Source organism: Balaenoptera ricei, chromosome 1 (assembly GCF_028023285.1).
Source record: "Balaenoptera ricei isolate mBalRic1 chromosome 1, mBalRic1.hap2, whole genome shotgun sequence".
Classification (NCBI taxonomy): domain Eukaryota; kingdom Metazoa; phylum Chordata; class Mammalia; order Artiodactyla; family Balaenopteridae; genus Balaenoptera; species Balaenoptera ricei.
In genome coordinates, this window is record NC_082639.1 from 9,586,814 (window position 1) to 9,603,400 (window position 16,587).

At 38.6% G+C, this 16,587-nt stretch overlaps 2 protein-coding genes across 13 annotated transcripts in view; one reads left to right on the forward strand and one right to left on the reverse strand.

Moving 5' to 3' along the window:
• VPS13D (vacuolar protein sorting 13 homolog D) overlaps positions 1–16,587 on the forward strand; it is a 252,930-nt gene that overhangs the window by 105,573 nt on the left and 130,770 nt on the right. For all 12 annotated transcript variants that reach the window (XM_059913516.1, XM_059913544.1, XM_059913555.1 and 9 more), the window contains 6 exons: positions 2,275–2,522; positions 4,416–4,607; positions 4,921–5,047; positions 6,544–6,686; positions 10,111–10,241; positions 10,476–10,651. In XM_059913516.1, coding sequence (XP_059769499.1) covers positions 2,275–2,522; positions 4,416–4,607; positions 4,921–5,047; positions 6,544–6,686; positions 10,111–10,241; positions 10,476–10,651 — 1,017 coding nt within the window. The remainder of the gene's footprint in view (positions 1–2,274; positions 2,523–4,415; positions 4,608–4,920; positions 5,048–6,543; positions 6,687–10,110; positions 10,242–10,475; positions 10,652–16,587) is intronic.
• On the reverse strand, positions 14,216–15,417 carry LOC132347954 (ras-related protein Rap-1b-like). Its single transcript, XM_059894989.1, has one exon. The coding sequence runs from the start codon at positions 15,276–15,278 to the stop codon at positions 14,724–14,726; it is 555 nt and encodes a 184-aa protein (XP_059750972.1). The 5' UTR covers positions 15,279–15,417; the 3' UTR covers positions 14,216–14,723.

The following is a 16,587-nucleotide window of genomic DNA, read 5'->3' on the forward strand; positions in this document are numbered from 1 at the left end:
ATGATCAGCTTTAGTTTCCTTTATAGCAAAAACAGGCATTCACTTAGTTAAACTTACAGAGGAGTAGAAGAAGACTGTAAGGAATTCCACTATACCCTTTATTGAGATTTGCCAATTGTTGACAGACTAAAGGGAGAAACAGATAAATACACAGACAAAATCGGTGACTTTAACACTTCCCCGTCAGTAATTTATAAAACAAACCAACAAAAACAATAAAGATATAAATGGATTTGAACAGTGCTGTCAACCAGCTTGTCACAATGGGCATTTATAAAACACTGTAACCAGCAATTCCGGATTGCACATTCATTTCAAGTATGTGTGGAACATTCATCAGGAGAGACCATCTACTGGGCCATAAAACAAAGATCAATAAATATTAAAGAATTGAAACCCTACACAATGTATATCATCATTATAATAGTATTAAACTAGAAACCAAAACAATAAGATGCTTACAAAACCCCCAGATACTTGGAAATTAAACAATACATTTCTAAACCACCCATGGTCAAAAAGACATCACAAAGGAAATATTTCAAAGTGAATAATAATAAAAACTGGACATATTAAAATGTAGGAGTTGCAGCAAAAGCAGTTCTAAAGGGAAATGTATAGCTTTTAATGCTCGCATTAGAAAATAAGGAAGATGTAAAATCACTGATGTAAACTTCTACCTTAAGGTAGAAGAACAAATTAAACACAAAGAAATAGGAAGAGAAAAAGAAAATAAGTATGGAAATCAATGAAGTAGAAAACAATAAGAAAAATCAACAATGTCAAAAATGGCTTTTTGAAAAGATTCATAAATTTGATAAACCTCTAAAAAGACCAGTCATGATGAAAAGCGAGAAAACACAAATTAGCGTATAAGGAATGAAAAATGGAAAATTGTCATAGATCCTACAGATATTAAAAGGATTAAAAGGAGATGTATGAACAATTTTATACCAATAAATTCCACACCGGAATGACAGATTTCTTGAAAAACGCAGATTACCAAAAGCAACACAAAGAAGAAACAAAAAATCCAAATGGCCCAATATCTATTAAAGAAATTTAATTTATAATAAAATACTTTCACACAAAGAACATTCTAGGACCATATAACTTCATTAGTGAATTCTACCAGATGTTTAAGGAGAAAATCATACCAGCTCTTTGCAGACGCTTTCAGAAAGTAGGGGAGGAGGGAATAGTTCTGACTCATTTTATGAGGCCAGCATATCCCTGATACCAAAACTGATACAGTTATTATCAGAAAAAAGAAAGCTACAAACCAGTATTGCCCCATGAAGAGATGCAAAAATTCTTAACAAAATACTATCAGATAGCTTCCAGCAAGTGTGGTTTATCCCAGTTAAGATTAGCTTAACATTTGAAAATTAATAAATTTTTTTTTAAAAAAAGCGTGAGACCTAGTAAAGTTATCAAGATTTCAAGATTCAAGATCAACCTATAGAAATCAATAATTATATGCTTATATTCTAGCCATGAACAATTGAAAACTGTGTGATTTAAAAACACCATTTACAATAGCACCAAAAAAAATTTAATTATTCAGGAATCAGTCTAAGGAATGATGTACCAGTCTTTTACCCTAAAAATTACAAAACCTTGCTGAGTGATATTAAAGAAAATCTAATAACTAAGTGGAAAGATATAACCAAGTTCACGGATTGGAAGACTCAAGTATTGTTAGGATTTCCATTCTCGCTAAATTGATCTGGAGGTACAACCCAATTGGTTATCAACAGGATAATGAATTTTTAGAAAATGGTATATTCACACATTGGCGTATGAAATACTGATGCATACAACAACATGGCTGAATGTTGTTGAAACTTAATGTTCTGCAAAAAAAACCCAGACACAAAGAGTAGTACATACTGTATCATTCCATTTATATGCAGTTCAAGAACAGGCACAACTAATTTATAATGATAAATCAGAAAGTGGTTGCTTGAATGATGGGAGAGGATATTGATTGGAAAGGGATATTGATTGAGAGAAATATTCTGTAATTGATTTTGGGTGATGGTTATAGAGGTGTCTGTAATTGTCAAAATTCATCAGACGGAACATTTAAAATCTGTACGTTTTATTGTCATTTGATTATGCCTTAGTGAATGTGTTTGGATTGAAAACTGCAAATATCTTACTAAATTATTGCACCATTTTAATGTTATCCTGTCTCATACTTAGCTAAGGAGAAAAAAATTCAAGCTCTTCATTCAAGCTAATGATTTTTACACCATTTTGTCGTCATAGGTTTTGTGTGGCCATAAAGAAAGAGAATTATCCAGATTACATGCCCTCCAACATATTTTCTGATAGTGCAAAACAGATTTTCAGACAGCCTGGGCATACCATATATCTCCTGCCGACAGTGGTAATCTGCAACTTGCTACCTTGTGAACTTGATTTTTACGTTAAAGGAATGCCCATTAATGGGACACTGAAACCTGGCAAGGAGGTGGCTCTCCACACAGCTGATACCTCCCAGAACATTGAACTGGGTAAGGATTTAGTCAAATAATTATCTGTAATAATTCTGTGAATGTGTCAGTGGATATTTTGTGACTGTTTGGCAAACGTTTTGGAGAAATTGTAGCACATATAATACCTCAATAAGCCCGCTCAAAGGATTTATGCAGGTAAAAAAAGAAAAGCAAAACTTCTAATATAGAAAATCATCGAAACAAAAAACCTGAACAAAACTAAAAGATTTACAGAGCAAGCACTCAACACAGCCTTTTTTTTTTTTTTTTAATAAATTTATTTATTTATATTTTTGGCTGCGTTGAGTCTTCGCTGCTGCGCACGCGGGCTTTCTCTAGTTACGACGACTGGGGGCCGCTCCTCGTTGCGGTGCGTGGGCTTCTCATTGTGGTGGCCTCTCCCGCTGCGGAGCACAGGATCTAGGTACGCAGTCTTCAGTAGCTGTGGCCTGAGAGCTCAGTAGATGTGGCTCGCGGGCTCCAGAGCGCAGGCTCAGCAGTTGTGGCGCACAGGCCCAGTTGCTCCGCGGCATGTGGGATCTTCCCAGTCCAGGGCTCGAACCTGTGTCCCCTGCATTGGCAGGCGGATTCTTAACCACTGCACCACCAGGGAAGCCCCAACACAGCCTTTTTTCTTATTTTGCTCACTTGATGTGTGAGTAAAGGAAGTCATTTCATCTTTTAAAACCGTGCTTTTTACCAGCTGTAGAATGAGCAAAATCATATGTCTCTTCTCTTTTCATGAAAGGGAAAAACGTTAGCTAAGCATGTACTGTGTACTTCGGGCAGTATGTCAAATACCTTCATATACTTGATCTTATATAATCCTTACAGCAATAGTTATTTGTCCCGTTTTACTGACGAAGACAATGAGGTTTGGAATAGTTAATGTATCAAGTAATTTCATTTGTAAGGATGAATGAAGTCAAGGGAGAGGGTCATTATCATATTTGTAGCACTTGTAGCAACAAGGTACTTCTGGATGTGGGACAGGAAGTAGGGTTCTTTAAGGCTGTTGTAGACATGTTGAAATAATAAGGACTTAGATATTTACCTTTTCACAGTTTTGTGATTTCATAATATCATCTCATTTGATCTTCACAACAATGGATGTTTCAGGCAGAGGGACTGCTGTTTTCCCCATTTTACTGATGAGGATCCTGAAACTCATGGAACTTCAGCAATGTGTCCCCCAGTGATAAGCTTACATTTTTGAATATGTAAATCCTTGAGCTTAATTTAGAAAAGAAAAATAGTGCAATTCTAGTTGTCTGTTTTAAAGAAAATAGGTCTTTGTTCTGACATTTATTATTTCTTCAACAAATATTTATTGAGCCCCTGTATGGAATGGAAATGTCCTCCCCCCACCCCCTCATCACTGCGTGCACGCCAAGCACTCCTTATCTTCACACTCATGCTCTCTGTGGATCGTCACTTTTAATAAGAAGCCCGAGAAGTAGATACTGTTATTATCCCCATTTGGCAGATGGACACAGCGAGGTTAAATAGCTTGCCACACATCACGCAGCTGTGAGGGCAGACTGGGAATTTGAAGCCAGGCAGGGAGGCTGCAGAAAACCTTAACTCTTACTCTCTACTTGCCTTTACTGGGTTTCAGGCACCCAGCTGAGGGCCTGATGTATAGTAAACGCTTAATACCAGAGCTGTTATTGATAACCTTTGGGTACTTTCATTCTTCGAATTATTATGCAGTTCAGACTCCCTAGTGTGACTTCTAGACCGTATTTATTCTCACCCCAGCTAAAGGAAGATGGCCATTCTAATGAGATTTTTGCCAGTTGAATACGTGGTTATTGATTTTTCCAGAACAATCCAATTCAGTTTGGCTGTGGACTATTTTGACAAACTAAAGTGAGAACTCTGAAAGACAATAGCTTGTATCTTCTTTAGGGGTGTCATTGGAAAATTTTCCACTCTGTAAAGAATTGCTTATTCCACCTGGAACCCAAAACTATATGGTAAGAATGAGGCTCTATGACGTCAACCGGCGGCAGCTGAACCTCACCATCCGGATCGTGTGTCGAGCAGAAGGATCTTTAAAGATCTTCATTTCGGCTCCGTATTGGTTGATTAACAAAACAGGTACGTACAGAGGATGCTCAAGTAGGCCTTTGGAGTTGGTCGTGGGAATTCAGATTCATTTGCTCAGCTAACTAAATGGAGCCAGTGCAAACAGATTACCTCAACAGTATAAGCTGCTAAACCTTTCCTGTTTCCATAAGAAGTGCTTAATCATGGTCAAGACTGGCCTTTTGGACAACGACTGAGCAAGCCCACTAAATAAATTCAGTGTTCACCATTTTCCCCCTTGATGATTTTTTTTCCTTTTATTATTTGTATCTGTCTTGGGTACACCGGCTGGGATGGATATAAACTTTCCCCCTCCTTCCTAAAGGGCTTCCACTGATCTTCAGACAGGACAATGCAAGAATGGACGCTGCAGGCCAGTTTGAGGAGCATGAGCTGGCCCGGAGCCTGAGCCCTCTCTTATTCTGCTACGCGGACAAAGAGCAGCCAAGCCTGTGAGTGCAGTCGTCTACGGGAAGGGGAAGTAAGCTCCCAGGGAAGGGAGAAATTAGCAGAGGCTCTAGTAGATCCGTGTAAGTAGAAATACACTGTAGATAACAATCCTCACTTGGCAGGGGAACAGGACCATGACTTAATGGGATTTTTTCGGATCTAATTTCTGTGTTACTCGATATTGAAAATAAACCATTTGGTTGGTTTATAATGAAAGCCAGTTTTATTTTCCATGTATTGAAGTAGTTCTATTCATAACTCTGCTGATGGAGAGAGACCCACACGTTCTCTTCTCTGCACGGTTTCTCTCCCCTGGAAGCTCTCAGAGCAGGCAGAGGAGCTGGCTGCGGAGGGGAGATGGATGGCCCTTTGGTAGAGCCTCCACCCTGTTAATCCAGTCCAGGTCGTTTTGTGTAAGGTTTTGAAATCCATCTCTTTTTCTGTTGAAATAAAATGGGCCGTTTCAAGATCTCAAAGCACTCGTTGCATGTAGAGCATTAATTCACGTTTGTTCTTGGTTTTGGCATCCTGCTTTTTACAGGGGTCTTCTGATTTGTAGCCTTAATCCAAAAATACGCAAGTGTATCTGATACTGCTAATATTCCATACCCCGTTATCTGTAGAAACGTGCTGCAAACTTACAGGAGGGCTTAGTGGATACAGATGCATCTACCAGGGAGGACTGGACTCTGGGCTGGTGCTGGAGTCTGGAGGGGATTGACCAGGGTGCTGGCCACGTAGGAGACACAAACAGCCACTTGACGTGGTCAGCATCCAGGACTTGACGTTTGAAACACAGTTTGTTTTGTGTACGGAATTCACAGTCCCCAAAGCATTTCCACATAGACTATCTCATTTGATTCTCCCAACATTTCAGTAGATTAGGCAGCACAGGGGATCTTGTTTTGTTTTTAGATGAGGAAACTGAGGCTCAGAAAGAGTTACCTGCCCAAGGTTACATTGCTTGTTAGTGGTAGAGCTGGAACACACATTCAGGAATTATGTTTCCAGGATCCGTGACAGGACGCTGGCCTACTAAATGGTGCTTTGCTGTTAACAGTAGTACCAGGCCCTTGAAAGAATGTACCACTAGCTGCATCTTCTGTATATACGTCTCTCGTATGTTCAGGGTTATTTCGCGAACCGCTGAAACACCGGAGTCAGGAAAGTATCAGTTTGCTTTGAATCTTTGTTTTTCAGATACTGTAGCGTTTTCCTCCTGTCTTATGCTCACAGAATCATAATGTTTCCTCCTAAAGCCTTTAGTTGTGGAGGTCAGTACATTTTTACACATTGTTGAACTGTGGCTACCTCTAAGATAGAGTTTTGACCGCTGATTAATTGCCTTTCTGTGTTTGGGAATCACATGAGAATGAGGAAGAGTCAGTATTAGAGTTCTAATTTGGGCTGATAGCCACAGCAGTGCTTCCTGATTAGAACAGGTAGGTAAGACTTTCTTATGGATGAATGTATACATCTTTGCTTTTCTGCTCCACAGCTGCACGATGAGAATCGGAAGGGGGATTCATCCTGAAGGCATGCCGGGCTGGTGTCAGGGCTTCTCACTGGATGGTGGTAGTGGTGTCCGAGCTTTGAGAGTCATCCAGCAAGGAAACCGCCCAGGGCTGATCTATAACATTGGTGGGTTATATTTGGGGCAGCGGGAGAATCAGAACCATGGGCCGATGACTTCAGGCTTGGAGGGATAAGTTGGCCATACATTTTGGCTTTGCTGCAAGTGCGGATTTTCTCATTTGGCATTGGGTCAGGTATCTGTTCTCTGAATGCTAGATTGAGATCAACACAGATCTATTCTCCTAGGGATCTAAGGAGCCACCTAAACACTGCCCTTTTGAGGTCTGAGGCTCTGTTTAATTTCAGACTCACCTGTGTCAGGAAAGTATCAGTTTTGCTTGAATCCTTGTTTTTCATGGGAATAATAGGGACACTTAGAATGCTTTTTATCCTCCAAGCATTTCCCACGCATTCATTAAAACTTGCAAACCCTAAGAGGGTAAGAAGCATTGTTCTACTTGAAACTGAAGCAGAGAGAGGTTAAGTGACTTGTCCAGATAAAGGGGAAGTCTGTTAGAAGTAGGATTACGACTGGGGTGTCCACATTTGAGGCAAAAAATAGAATAAAATGCACTTGGTGGTTATGGTCATTAGAAGGCCCTAACTAGCTTAGCTTCCGGACGTGGCGGGGTGGCGAGGGAAGGGGAGGAAGCTGTGCCTGTATGCCTCGTGGCCACCCGGAACACGCAAAAGATTTTCCAAAGGGTTAAGACAAACTTGATTTAAATGTGTCGCAGGTTTAAAGTGTTAGCAGTGCATCTTTCCTTTCATATATAGTTTCCAAGGATCTCAAAGCACTGTTTAGTATTGAATGTTGGGAAACCATTGAACTCTCTGGGAAGGTGGAAATGTTCTATTTTGTACTGTCCAGTAAGGAGGCACTAGCCACGTGTGGCTGCTGAGCACTTGAGAGTGCGTTACTCAAAAATGTGGTGAGTGTGACAAAGAAATTGAGTTTCTCATTTTATTTCATTTTAGTTAGTATAAGTGATCATGTATGACTAGGGGCTACTGTTTTGGGCAGTGTCGATGTAAAGAGTCGTGTTATAAAAGGAAAAATTGAGATGGTATCATTTAGCTGTTTACCTTGAATCCCATGGAGTCAGTGATATGTTTAAGTGTTTGAAGGTTTATTAGTAGAAGACTCTCTTCCAAGTAGAGTTTGCTTTTTGTTTTTTTAAACATGAATTTGCATGTACGCTCCCTTGACATGGAAACTGTCTACTTTAAAGTCGACATTAAGACTTTTAATAGAAGAAATGAAGTTTATCTGATCCTCCAGCTGAGGATCATTTTCTTTACTTTTTCCTCACTTTTTTTGCTCCACCCCTTGAATAGGCAAAGGCCGCTTCATGCTGAGTTTGGCTTTCTGCTGGGGTATCTTTTCCTTGATAGAGTTTCCAAAGCAAGCCACCGCAGGTTGGCCAGAAGCTATAGTCGGGACAAATTGGAGGGAATGTGATGCCTGTGCCTTTTCAAGCAGCTGGTGCTAAGGAACCACACAGAATTCTTGCAGAGACGCAAACTGAGCTGTCCAATGGAAATATGCAGTGAGCGCACGTACAAACTTAGATGCTAAGTGCATTCATTAAAACTTACTACTCATGTTTTTAGCGACAAGACTGTAATTCAAAGTTTGTCTTTACACCGAAGAAAGGAAGAGAGAGGGTGGACTGAGATGGGATTTTTTAATTCTTAAGGATCATGACATCTTAGCATGTTTTATCAAGGGAATTTGTGGAATCTCTTATTTGAGTATTTTTGAAGAATTGGATAGATAACTAGCTTCCTATCAGGAAAGTTGAAAGCACAGTCCCAAGTGGAAAAGCCAGGCAGGGCCTTGCCAGGTAACCTTACATGTACCTCCAATAAGAAGGAGTTTGTACATTTTGATCTTATCAGCTTTTCATTTGTTAGGGGTTTGCCAGGGCAATCTGAGATGAAAAGGGAAACAAACAAAAAAAAAACCTGTTTTTTGTTTTTTTTTAATTGAGTCTTGAGACTGTAGACTCTTTAAATATCAAACATATCTTTCATAGGTAGGTTTTGATTAATTGAGATCAGCTAGCTATGATAATGTTGATTTCTGACAATTAATGCTTTTCTGTATGTCACAGAAAAGTGATAGGGTATATCTCCCTATTCCAGTATTACTGAGCCTTTCTTAGATACAGAGTTTCAGTGATTTTGTTTCTGTGATTTGCTCAGTCTTTCAGCTATTTTTGAGACTTAAATTAAAGGAACACCAGTACAAGTGAATTAGGGAGTTAACAGATCAGAATATTTATAATTGGAATTACGTTGGAACATCCAGGACACCTAGTTGTCATATCCTAAGGTCTCTTCTCTTTTTATAGTCTCTTGATACTTGTTGACTACTGGTAGGGTCCTTGTATATGTCCTGTCACGATGTGAGCAAGGACTCCCGAGGCAGGCTGCCTGGGTTTAAATCCAGCTATGCCACCTACTGGCTGCGTGACCCAGGGCAAGTTACCCAGCTTTCCCTGCCTTAGTTTCCTCATCTGCAAAAATGAAGGAATGAAAATACCTAACTCATAAGAGGTTGTTATGAGAATTAAATGTTGAGCCTTTGGTGGAGGGTGTAGCATGTTTTAAGAATTCAATAACTGTTATTATTTTTATTATTTTTACCATAAACATTTTTATCATTTTTACCATAAACATTTTTATCATTATATAACCAGTGCTCAGCCCAATGCCTTGAATATAGTTGCTTTATTCATTGTCTGAATGAATTAATTAATTCATCCACTGAGTTTCATATTTTTAAAAGTTGTTAGCAGAATTTCTAAGAATATAGTGCTATTTCATTTTTCTTTCTTTCTTTGGAACCTCGTGTTTTGAGATTTCCTTTTGATTATGTCTTTTTTTCCTTGGTATGTGTTTTGTTTGCTTTTTTTTTCTCAGTACCTAGTAGGTACTGAAAACATTTATTTTATGAAGGAATAAATTCTATAGTATCTAGCATTATGTTTGAGCTGGATTCTTGGGCAGTGGGCTTAAAGAAAATACTAGAAGAGTCAGTTGAGTTCAGGGCAGTTGCAGAAACCAGTTAAGTAATATGAAATTTCTACGATATGCTGTAAAAGGGGCAAGTTCTCTAGGAGGAAATTTTGTGTCCCATATGTAAGCAGAAATGTATCACATAAACTGTCTTAGTTTTATAAATGGAAACCAAACTGAACACCTGTGTGTTTTAGTTGCTGTTGTAATTGTACACACTTTATGAAGAAACTAGGAATTATGGGGACATTGATGTTGCCATGGAGACTTTTTAAGGCCTAAATGGGAATAAAGTATAATACTTTGAGTGCTGTTGCTCTTTTCATTCCATTCTTAGGAGGCTTGACAGCCTCTCTGGGTGCTACAGTTGTTTTTTCAGAGAAATTGTGAAGGCTATTTAATTTTTTTAGACCACAAATTTTTTTCCTTCTGATTAACTCATGGAACTGGTTCTTGTTATTTGTAGGTATTGATGTCAAGAAAGGCCGAGGCCGATATATTGACACCTGTATGGTAATCTTCGCTCCCCGTTACCTGTTAGATAATAAATCATCTCACAAGCTTGCATTTGCACAGAGGGAATTTGCCAGGGGACAGGTAAGCAGCTTGCTTTTGAAGAGTAACTAGTGTTTATTTAATAGCACAGTGAGTTTTAATGTCAGGGCTTATCTCCCCATCAACACTAAGTTTTTTGATGTGAGTAATCATTTTGTGCCTTTGGTATCCTAAATAGCTCCTGGTGGAGGGCAAGGCTCAGGGTAGATAGATACTCAGTAAGCATTTACGTCTTGACTTGGCTTTTGACTAAAGCCAGTGTCCTGTGTGTTTTAGGGAACAGCCAATCCTGAAGGTTACATTTCCACCCTTCCTGGTTCCAGTGTGGTGTTCCATTGGCCTCGGAATGACTACGATCAGCTGTTATGTGTCCGATTGATGGATGTTCCCAGTTGTATTTGGTCTGGAGGCTTTGAAGTCAACAAGAATAATTCCTTCCATATCAACATGAGGTAAGTTCAGAGACTATATTTAGACAAAAAGTAGCCTCATTTGAGGTGCAGTAATGTAAATAGTAAGCTGTAAATACCATATAAATTTCAGATATTTATAAAGCTGTAAATAGTAATAAATAGTAAGACTACTCTTCATGAAATGCACACATATGTTTCTGGCTCAAAGGTCATAAAAGTGCAAAGACCAGGCAAGGAGTAGTGAACATTTTGATGCAGTGAGTTAAAGGGAACGTTGACAGTTTTGACTATTGTGCAGTTGCTGTCGTCTGAGATCACATGTTCAGGGGGTAGTACTGAACTCACTGTTGCCCACAACTCTGTCAGCATTTAGATGGCAGCTTTGATTATAAATGTTTTTGTCTATTCTTGCACATTGTACAAACTCTTCTCTCATTTGATGTGGTTTCAGTAAATCACCTGGCCTTCTTTGCCCAACCCAGTGACCCTCAGGTCCTTGTTAAGAAAAGTCAACAAAATTCAGCCTCAAGTAGCACAGGATGACTGCTTTCTTTTTCTGCTTTCATCCAGTGCTTTAAAAAAAAATGTATTAAACTTTAAAAATTGTGGTAAAATACACATACCATATGAGAAAGATAGCATAACGACCCAGAGATTATTTTGTGGGCCTCAGGCACATAACATAAAATTTACTATCTTCACCATTTTTAACTTCACTAGTGTTAAGTACATTCATGTTGTGCAAACAATCTCCTAAACTCTTTTCCTCTTGCAAAATGGAAACTCTGTACCCATTAAACAGCTGCTCCTCTTTTTCCCTTTCTTAACCCCTGGCAACTGCTGTTTTCCTTTCTGTATGAATTTGACTATTCTAGGTGCCTCAGATAAGTGAAATCATACAATATTTGTCTTTTTATGAGTGGCTTATTTCACTTAGCATAATGTCCTCAAGGTTCGTCCATGTTGTAACATGTGTCAGAACCTCCTTTTTTTTTTTTTTTTTTTTTTTTGGTGATAGTTTATTACATTTTATTTCATTCTAGTGCAGTGAAATTATATATATTCAAATATAGTTGATTTACAATGTTGTGTTAATTTCTGCTGTACAGCATGGTGATTCAGTTACACGTATATATACATTCTTTTTTTCATATTCTTTTCCATATGGTTTATCACAGGATATTGAATATAGTTCCCTGTGCTATACAGTAGGACCATTTTTACATTCACCATTTACATTTCACCATTTTACATTCCTGCCAATAGCACACAAGGGTTCCAATTTCTCCATATCCTCACCAACACTTGTTATTTTTTGCCTTTTTGATAGTAATGGGTGTGAGGTGGTATCTCATGGTTTTGATTCTCATTTCCCTAATGATTAGTGATGTTGAACTTCTTTTCATGTGCTCGTTGGCCATTTGTACATCTTTTTGGGAGACACGTCTATTCAACTCCTTTGCCCATTTTCGAATTGTTTTTGTTGTTGTTGAGTTGTAGGAGTCCTTTATATATTCTGAATACTGATCCCTTATGAGATACATAATTTGCATATATTTTCTCCCATTCCGTACATTGCCTTTTCACTCTGTTGATTGTGTTCTGTGATTTATAGTTTTTAATTTCGATGTAGTCCAACTTACCTATTTTAACTTTTGTTGCCTGTGCTTTTGGTGTCGTATCCAAGAAATCATTGCCAAATCCAGTGTTGTGAAGCTTTCCCCCTGTGTTTTCTTCTGAGAATTTTATAGTTTTAGCTCTTACATGTAGGTCTTTGATCCATTTTGAGTTAATGTTTGTATTTAGTGTAAGGTAAGGGTCCAACTTCATTCTTTTGTTTGTGGATATCAAGTTTTCCCAACACCATTTGTTGCAAAGACTTTCCTTTCCCCATGGTATGGTCTTGACACCCTTGTCAAAACTTGGTTGACCCTATATGTGAGGGTTTATTTCTGGGCTCTCTATTCTATTCACTCATATTCTATCTTTATGCCAATATCACACATTTTTTTTTAATTACAGTAGTTTTGTAATAAGTTTTGAAGTTAGGAAGTGTGAGACTTCCATCTTTGTTCTTTTTCAAGACTATTTTGGCTATTTGGAGTCCCTTGAGATTCCATCTGAATTTTACTATTTCTGGGGGGAAAAAAAACACTTGGAATTTTGATGGGGGTTGTATTAGATCTGTAGATCCACTTTGGGTAGCATTGACATCTTGACAATACTAAGTCTTCTAATCCATGAACGTGGGATGACTTTCTATTTATTTCTGTCCTCTTTAATTTTTTTCATCATATGCTTTTTGAATCTAAAGACACTGAAATCAGTGCTATTTCAACACATTTAGAAGCAATATTTAATCGTTTATACCTTATGGTTAGTTCTCTATGGAGAACACTATTGTAATGGAACAGAAAAATGGCTAATTTAATAATAGATGATCCAAAATAGTATTTATATTTGACTTAAAAAAATGCATTATCTGAGGTTTTTCTTTGTTTCTGTTTTTGTTGATGATGTGCATTTCTTAATTATCCTTTGCCCTGGCCCCCCGTATTAGAGTTAATTGCTTCTGGCATAGTGGTTTTTCAGCTATGTTCCTAGGGGCCATTGGGGTCTAAGGAGGTGACTTTACAGGTCAAGGGAGCAAAGTGGGCAGGGCTCCAATGCCCTCATCCCTACTTCAATCAGAACTCCTATCTGGTAGTATCATATGTTCCCCACAACAGCGGTCCCCAACCTTTTTTTTTTTTTTTTTTACATTTAAAAAGAAGTTAAACCCATATTTATTTACTAGCACTTTTAAACATTACCCAAAACACATTCAAGTGGCAAGTAATTATAATGCAAGCCCTTGCATGGCAATCCAAATTTATTGAACTACTGATGCTAAGTTATACAAAATTGCACCACTTTAATTAAGGCTTTTAGTTTACATTTGGCCACCTCAAAAGTAGTTGTAACATTAGGTTGGTCAATTTAAATACTGTGGCTCCCTGTTGGATAGACACACAATCTTTACACCCAAACGTTAATGCATACAAAGCAACAAGGCATTGTTAAATAAAACAGCAATAGTTACTGCAACTTAGGCCTTGTGACCAATTACACATGATTAAAATTACTTCCCACATTCACATCCACAGTACTCGTCCACCATTTAACATCTCAACCAAAACGTTACACATGTGAAACAATCACTAACAGGCAAAAATACTAAACCTGTATATTTGGTATTGCAAATACACTTATGCATGAGCAAGCAGGGGATTCACAGTGAGAATCTACAGCTGCAGAAGCCTGAAAATGATTTACAAAAATTGTTAAATCATTAAAAAATTGTTTGAAAATATACACTTCTTGTTGTAGACCCCCACTGTACACACAACTATAAACATTGTTCCCTATGTAAACAAAAAAGGAAACATATAATAAAAGATTTGAAAAGTCTGGACATTTCCTTCCCAACAGATATTAAAGGCAACGTCTTTAATCTAAGACATTATACTGAAAGGACTATCATATTTTAAAGACAAGATCACTGTCTCCACAGGTTTTTAAAAATTAAAAAAACTATATAGCTGTGTTAAAGCGCTTATTTGTACAATACAATGATAATGACCTTGAATTTCTTAAAAAAAATTACAATAAGCTACAAGTATCAAAGAAGCGAAGTTATCTGGAGTAGTCTATATAGGAGCTCTTTGGACTTTCTTTTATTATGCTAAAATAGTGGTGCTTTTAGGATTTACATTATTGTACTCTCCAATACAAAGTATGGGGCGTGTTAAAGTATACAGTACACCATTTTCATACATGTACAACATTGGTGGATGAAAAATGTCTCTTAGCAGTAATACTGGACTGTAGCCTCTGGTTTTACCAGCTGCATACTCTAGGACTATTATATAAGTAAAAATCTCTCTTGTGATACTGGAAAGTGATTAGAATGTGCAAACTGATGTAGTAGCTTTCTTCCGCCTCTTAAAGGGTACCACCACAGAAAGTCCATTTAAGATGTTGGTAGGTTTAACAAAGTTGGAATGCTGGCACTGTTGAATTGGGCAACAGTTCTTCAGACCTGGCTCAGAGCTACAATGCATTTAGTATATTAAAGCAGCTGACGTGACGACTTTTTGCGGGCCTTCCCAGGCACTGGAGTTTTTCTGTTAATTTGCCTCACTAGGTCATAAAAGATCTCATTAACATTTATTTTTGATTTTGCAGAGGATTCTAAGAATGCACAGTTGTTCCATTGTCTTGCTAAATTTTGACCTTGTTCCTTTCCTACAACTCTTTCATCTTCCAAGTCACACTTATTACCAACCAGAATCATTGGAACATCATCAGTGTCTTTAACTCGAAGAATCTGTTCTCTCAGATCTTGTAAATCATTAAATGTGGACTGTGCTGTGATGGAATAAACTAAGGCAAAGCCTTGTCCGTTTTTCATGTACAAATCCCTCATTGCTGTAAATTGTTCCGTTCCTGCAGTATCCAAGATTTCAAGCATACACTGTTGTGCATCTACTTCAACTTGCTTTCTATAAGAATCTTCTATCGTAGGATCATATTTTTCAACAAAAATTCCTTGAACAAATTGTACAGTCAGAGCAGATTTTCCAACTCCTCCGGAGCCAAGAACGACTAGCTTATACTCACGCATGGTGCAAACTTGTAAAATCTAGTACCTCTCGCGCTGTCACCGGGTCCCCGCAGCCAGCGTCGCCTCGCGCTCCCTCCGGGTCGCTGCTACCGGCGCCACGGCGGTCCTGCCGCTACCGCCGCCGCCGCTCCGGCTGGCTTACACGCCTGACTCTGGGCCGGTCCCCAACCTTTTTGGCACCAGGGACCAGTTTCATCAAAGACAGTTTTTCCACGGACGGTGGGGTAGGGGGATGGTTCAGGTGGTAATGCGAGTGATGGGGAGCGGCAGATGAAGCTTCGCTCGCTTGCCCACCGCTCACCTCCTGCTGTGCGGCCCCGTCCACCGAGGACCAGGGGTTGGGGACCCCTGCCCCACAAGATTTCATGGTGGGGGCGGGCAGGGGAAGGTGAGGAATTCTGCAGCTGAAACCACCATTGGTTTATATACTGCCTTGGTGGAGGCAGCCCAGATCTGTTGTGTGGTGTGAAGCCAATTCAGAATTAAACAAAAAAGTTACTCATCGTTACTTAAAAAAAAGAAGAAAAGGAAGTAAAAGGTGTGGAGGGTGGGGAGAAAGATGGCTTGTGTACCTTTGTTAATCCTTTTGAAATAGTTTCAGTGTGTGGCCCTAAACTACTGAGCAGGGACCTGGGCCAGCTGTTCCTTTACTTTCCCCACATTTTCATCTTGAATCAGTTTAAACCCACAGAAAACTTACAAGAGTAGTACAAAGGCACCCCTCTTTTACCTAGATTTCCTACATTTCAACATTTGCCTTGTTCTTGTTCTCTCTCCACACGTGCACACATACACTTTTTTTCCCAAACCATTTGAAAGTAATGTGAAGTCATCATGATACTTCAGCCATAAAAACTTTATTACCTATCATTATACACTGAAGAAATTTAATATTGATTATGTTTTTAAATAAATAGTCCTCTAAAATGTCCTTCATAGCAACCCTCCTCCCCAGATCTAGGATCCAGTGAAGGATCATGCATTTTATTTGGCTGGTATATCTCATCTCCTTTAATCTAGAATAGTCATAGTCTCACTTTTCCCTTTTTGTCTTTATTGACATTGACATTTTTGGAGTCCAAGCCAGTGTCTGGTAGAATGTTTTATTTTCTGGATTTTTCTGATGGTTTTCTATGTATAAATTCAGGCCAAAAAAGAAAAAAGAAAAATTTGGGCCAGACATTTTTGGTAAGAATACTACTTCTGCGGTGGTACGTGTTTCCCGCTGCATCACATCCAGAGGCCTGTGACGTCTGTTGGTCCCATTATTGATGTTGCTAAATTTGATCATCATTTGGTTTAGGTGGTG

Bases quoted from the DNA above. Each gene is read 5' to 3' on its own strand.
- LOC132347954 (XM_059894989.1), bottom strand. From the start codon at position 15,278: ATGCGTGAGTATAAGCTAGTCGTTCTTGGCTCCGGAGGAGTTGGAAAA.